General features: G+C 37.8%; 1 protein-coding gene across 1 annotated transcript; it reads right to left on the minus strand.

Annotated features, from left to right (window-relative positions):
- On the minus strand, positions 185 to 5,483 carry LOC107609100 (tRNA-dihydrouridine(47) synthase [NAD(P)(+)]-like). The gene is made up of 10 exons (XM_016310936.2): positions 4,898 to 5,483; positions 4,682 to 4,798; positions 4,311 to 4,553; positions 3,575 to 3,809; positions 3,212 to 3,465; positions 2,373 to 2,645; positions 1,878 to 2,159; positions 1,617 to 1,737; positions 1,080 to 1,249; positions 185 to 587 (listed from the first exon to the last, which is right to left on the minus strand). Exons 1-10 carry the CDS (start codon positions 5,159 to 5,161, stop codon positions 489 to 491), a joined length of 2,058 nt encoding a protein of 685 aa, XP_016166422.1. The 5' UTR covers positions 5,162 to 5,483; the 3' UTR covers positions 185 to 488.

Genomic DNA, 5,489 nt, shown 5'->3' on the forward strand with positions numbered 1-5,489 from the left:
TATATATTTTTTACTTTTACTTTTTACTTTTAAAATAATTTATGAACTTAAAACTATAAAAATATATATATTTTAAAATTAGTTCAAAAATATATATAATTTATATATATTTTTTCATTTTTATTTTTTACTTTTATTTTTTCCTTCATAAAATACAAAAGATATCAAAAAATACACCAATCAGGCCTAAATGTGCAAGTTGACCCGAGCATGTAACTGTGTAAGGCAAGGGACGGGTGATGCAATGTAAAACAATTATTGCTTACACTTCAAATGCCAATTGTTATTCAATTTCACTTGGTGCTATATGCGTTGAAAACTAAAGGTCATGGTCAACGATGAAATACTCCCCAAATCAAAGAACATAAATTGCTCTCTATAGTCTATAGTGTAGTTCAACTCTCTACAGCATTGGCCATTGTCAAGGCATGTTCATGAGTCAGCAGTTGCTTCTCATCAGAACCAGCATTGAAAAGAAAACTGCAGGGTCAGCCATTTTCGGCTCTATCGTAAGCATTTGATTTATGCTTTGGAGCAAATGTAAAGCCATCCGGAACCTTGCCTAGTAGCATCTCTGATATGCGTATCTGCATATGAAAAGGCAAAAGGCAAATAGGATAATCACTCCTTAACAGCATGAATCGGGGGGATGATAAGATGTTTTATGGTAAGAAAGATGCTTAAATGATAATATAACGCATCAAGCTTAATTCCAGAAAATGATTTCATATTTCGTAGGCTTGTTGCCTTGTTGCTATTTTCTAATTTCAATTCTAATTATTTATCAATTAGGTAGTTTAAAGTTTCTACATAAGTTGAACAACTAATGATAATCATATTTACTTACTTGTTTGAAAACGATTTCATAGATTGTATTTAAAATAAATAATTAGAAGTGTCATTTAACTCAATCTCCATCTTTCAACAGGAAGCATTTTCACCGTCTACATACTATAGAACAAACAAGTCTATTTCTGCCGTAGGAGACAGCAGATGTCAGAATGCACCTCCAAGGAAACACACACCCAAACAAATAGAAAAACACAGCCTAATAATAGAATATGTAAAGAATTGCATACCCAGTCAGCTGCCGAGTCTGAGGCCATCAGCGTCTCAAGCTCGTCTCGCCCATAGTAAGAAGGTGGACGCCAGTTTATTCGTTGTGGAATCACTTCCAGAAGACCAACAGGTACGTACCTACAAGTGTAGCTAAGCCATTCCAACAAGAACCTCCTCGTTGTCTCCACTCCTGTAACACAATACATAACGCAGAATATCCACAATAGTAAACAAAACATGAAGCAAAATAAGCATACATAAATCCAAATTACTATGTGCATGCATACATTGTAAGTAGTTAATCCAAATAATACCGCTAAAATATTCATTTAAAGGACCCTCCACTACACACTTATTGTTTGGTTTGCATGAAGATGACATAAACTGGAGCTACGTAGTCTGTATGGAGATCATACATACATACATTACTTCATGCATGCAACTATTTGACAACAAAAAATAATGTCTTACAATTATACAAATATAATAAAACTACTCGCCTACCACAACTCAAGAAAAGAGAGAGAGAGAGAGAGAGAGAGAGAGAGAAAACATACCTTTTGTGTCAGATCCCCAGTGTTCAAGGCCAAAATGCACAAACTCTTTGAGAATATTTAGTCGCTCACCAGAACTGATGTCCCAATGTCTCTGTTCCCTGATCTCAGTAAATATCCAAGGCTGCATAACATAATCATTAGTTGAAATATCCAAAATATACTACTGGCAACCATAATTCCAGGTGATAATTTCAAGATCAAATAACATAACAATAAAGTCCAGAGAATAAAAGAATGGACACTTGAACCAAGGATACTAACTTTAATCAGAGCACCACGAGCAACCATGCAGGTAGCAAGTTCAGGACATGCAGTTCTGTGGTTATTCCAGTCTACAAACGAAAAAACATCCCCATTCCCCACTACTGGCAATGTCTTAGGGGCCTTCCTTCCACACTGGTATATGTAATCCCAATCAGCAAGCTTGCTATAGCGTTGTTGACGTGACCTTCCATGTATTGTTACTGAGCCAGCTCCCCAAGAGCCCATGTCTGCAATGAGAGAATCAATGCGATTCTTTCCTTCAAAATAAGCAGTCCGTACCTGGTTAAACAGATGTATGCACAAGTTGAGCATACTCATTGAGAAAAATTTAAAGTAATTTTATTTTTCCCTGGCAAAAGGTGATAGGTGTTCATTAGGAGAAAAGTGGGCAAAAGAAGATATCAAGATGCTGCTTGAATACGATACCATATCAAGCCCAACAAACAAAAGAATGGCCAACAGCAAATGTAAAATGCTTAACATTACAAATACCTTGATAGTTATTGGTTTGTCCACTGTGCTTGAAGCTACTTCAACAATATTTTTCATCCGCATTGGTTTTGTCAGAAGAGCTGATCCAGCACCCTTATTCACAACAATGTCAATAGGGCAACCCATATTTATATCAATAAAATCTATGGTACATTCTTGTTCTATTAGTTCAACAGTGCGAGCCACAGTATCTGGATATGCACCACAGATTTGTACACCAAATAAATCTTCAGATGAATGACGTCTCAGCAATGCCCATTCAGAAGCTTGACCCTACAACCATAGCAAAATCAAAACATATGGAATGTAAATGTAGCTTCGCTACAGAATGAAAAAAAGGCTTAAATGCTGAGGAAAACATGGCAAAGATGAAGTTGTGCAGATTCTGCAGAATATAATTTGTGAGAGAGAGAGAAGGCAGGGGGCGGGGACTTTAGAAAGCTAAACTTAAGAGAGTATAGAACAAGCGTTAGAGGAAAACAAATAGATATACAAATTATAACTAGAACAACACAACTAATTTTAAAGCATGCATCAACTAATGGTTTCTAAATCCTGATACTAAGATTCCCATATTTGGAGGAAAATTTTCTATGGAACATTATGAATTTACTGGGTATGGGTCAATCTCAAAGCTTTAGGAGAAAAGGAGAGCTCTCAACTGTATCAGAAAAGTCTGTGATGATTGCAAAAACTCAGTAGCTCAATGCTGCTGAAACTGGCAAAGCTAAAAGTAAAGTAGCCAGCATAAGAGGATACACTCACCAAAAAGAAGATATACACCACAACACAATGAAACAAGGGAATAAAATCAACTAGCAGAAAAACCATGTATGTACCTGCAAAAGATTTGTGCACATTGCCATCTCACCACATGTTACATCAGCTCCTAATACTTTGCAAACCCTCCTAAAAGGGAGGTTTCCAACTGTGGTCAAGGGTGCAAGATACAATTTGTCCCTAAAATCAATAAGCTTCTTTTCACGTGGATGTAACTTCAGACTTAGATCAGTTTTTATGGTTAAAGTATCACATCCTGCTTCTGGTTCAGTATTTATGCTGCCTCTTTCAATTTCTTCAGTAACATTCACACCTGTTTCAGCAGTATGGAAAAAAGTTACATTGACTCTAAGGTAAAAGAACATAAAATTATTCAATTTATTGATTCCAAACCATAAAAAATCTGGAGATGAAGATATGACCTTTTTCTATCTCACTAGGATCACAATTTACTCCAGTTTTTCTTCTTTTCTGTGGACAAAGTTCATCGGTTTCATATTTTGCATCAGCATCATCATCCTTTATAGCTTCTTCCAACTTAGGACCCAAGTCAGAGGCTACTTCACAACACCCATTGTCATCAGAAAGGCTACACTTATTTGAACCGCCATTTTCACCATCTTTATTTTCCAAGTTCTTCATTTTTGACTTGGGGCCCTGCATTTTTTTCAGAAGAGAGGAGGGCAGCGAGAAGAAAGGTAAGATGAATCAAATATGGAATGAAATACAATTGGCAATTAAAATGACCCTTCTTGTCATCAGAGACAGGCTTAAAGGAGAAGCATAAAAAAGGCAGAAACAGTTATCAAATCTTTGCCAGATAATAAAATGAACCAAAGGAAGAATCACAAAGCAAAGCTAGGAGCATGATAATGAAGATTTGCATGTGCATTGGAATTGGATATTAAAGTTGACCTAGTTTATTTTCTCAGTTTCTAAGTTTAACATTTTAAGTGCCCCAAACAAGCATTTTACTTGTGTGACTAATTAAGTAATAAAAACTGTTAGAAAAACACCACTTCAAACTAATTAGCTATACTTTATTCAACTACAACAGGTAAAAGTCTTCACTTTTCCAGGTATTTCATAGGGAAAGGGAGAAATAAAACATAAAATCATAGATAAAGAAGCATGTAAGTTAAAGAATAATCAACATACCAAGAGGCCAAGACTTTTGAGTTTGGCATCAGCCTTGGAGAACCTCATCTTATTTTTCCACAGAAGCTTCTGAACATCTTTGCTCAATCCATTAACCTCAGAAGGGTTCTTAAGACCGTTGAGATGGCCAGTAGAAGAAGGAACACCATCTTCATGGGTACTTGAAAATCTACATGCTAACCCATAAGGGCAAGGCCCTCCAGACTTAACAAAAGGACATTGTCCTTCTAGATCAGCTGGTTTCTGCACTTAAAGGCATTTTCTTACTTAGTGATGAAACAACATTTATTTCCAACAAAGGCGATAACAATTCAGAGCATAAACAAACATGTGGTGGGCATCAAACAAAAGAAAGCAATTAAGTACAGTACCTGGGCCTTGAAGGCTTCAATATCATGGCTGAAGCGGCATTTGTCTTTATAAGGACATGAAGTAACATCACCGGTCTTTGCAACTTCCGGGCAGAGGTTTCGTGCCGACTTTTGCTCCTGCAGAGACAGTGTTTGGAATGGTTTAAAAAATAGGAATTGAATATGAAATGAATGAATGAATGAATGAATGGAGGGAAGAAGGGAATCCTAGTTAACCTGACGGCGTTCACGCTTGAGCTGGCGCTTGGACTTCTTGTCCTTTAGAAGACCCGAACCAGGATGAGCAGGGTTCTTATTATCATTGGTGGCGGCGGCGGCGGCAGCGGCTTCGTTGTCTGCGGAGGAAGAGCGAACAGGTGGTGGGCGAAGGAATTCCTTCTTGATGGGAGCTATGGCCCTCGCCACCAGTTGCTCAGCGGTTCCCTCAACCGCTGTTGCTTCGTCTCCCGGTAACTGGGACCGGGATTCCTCCGACTCCATGTACCTGAAACTTGACACCGCAAAAACAAAAAGCCTTTTTCTTTGTCCTCCGCCTTCTAATGCCACTAAACAACACTACGCTCCCATAACCGCTCCCACGGAGTGGAGTGATGGAGATAGAGTAGGGTTTTATGTTTCAGGGATATCACAACAACGTCAGCTAATCTATTTTAAAAGGAAAATGCTATTTTACCCACGAAATACATTATGTGCCAACTGCCAACTACGGTACTTATACGGTGGTTTAGAAAGACAGATTTGTCCTTGGGAGTGTGAACCAAAGTTACCACCGCCTTTGGCCTTCCATTCAAATCCACGCGCGTACGCT

Source organism: Arachis ipaensis, chromosome B07 (genome assembly GCF_000816755.2).
Source record: "Arachis ipaensis cultivar K30076 chromosome B07, Araip1.1, whole genome shotgun sequence".
Taxonomy (NCBI): Eukaryota; Viridiplantae; Streptophyta; class Magnoliopsida; order Fabales; family Fabaceae; genus Arachis; species Arachis ipaensis.

Excerpts from the sequence above, each read along its gene's own strand:
- LOC107609100 (XM_016310936.2), bottom strand. The coding sequence starts at position 5,161 with ATGGAGTCGGAGGAATCCCGGTCCCAGTTACCGGGAGACGAAGCAACA. Across the intron at positions 3,810-4,310 it reads TCAAAAGTCTTGGCCTCTTG|GGCCCCAAGTCAAAAATGAA; the intron begins GTATGTTGATTA and ends AAAAAAATGCAG. Across the intron at positions 588-1,079 it reads CAGACTCGGCAGCTGACTGG|ATACGCATATCAGAGATGCT; the intron begins GTATGCAATTCT and ends TTTCATATGCAG.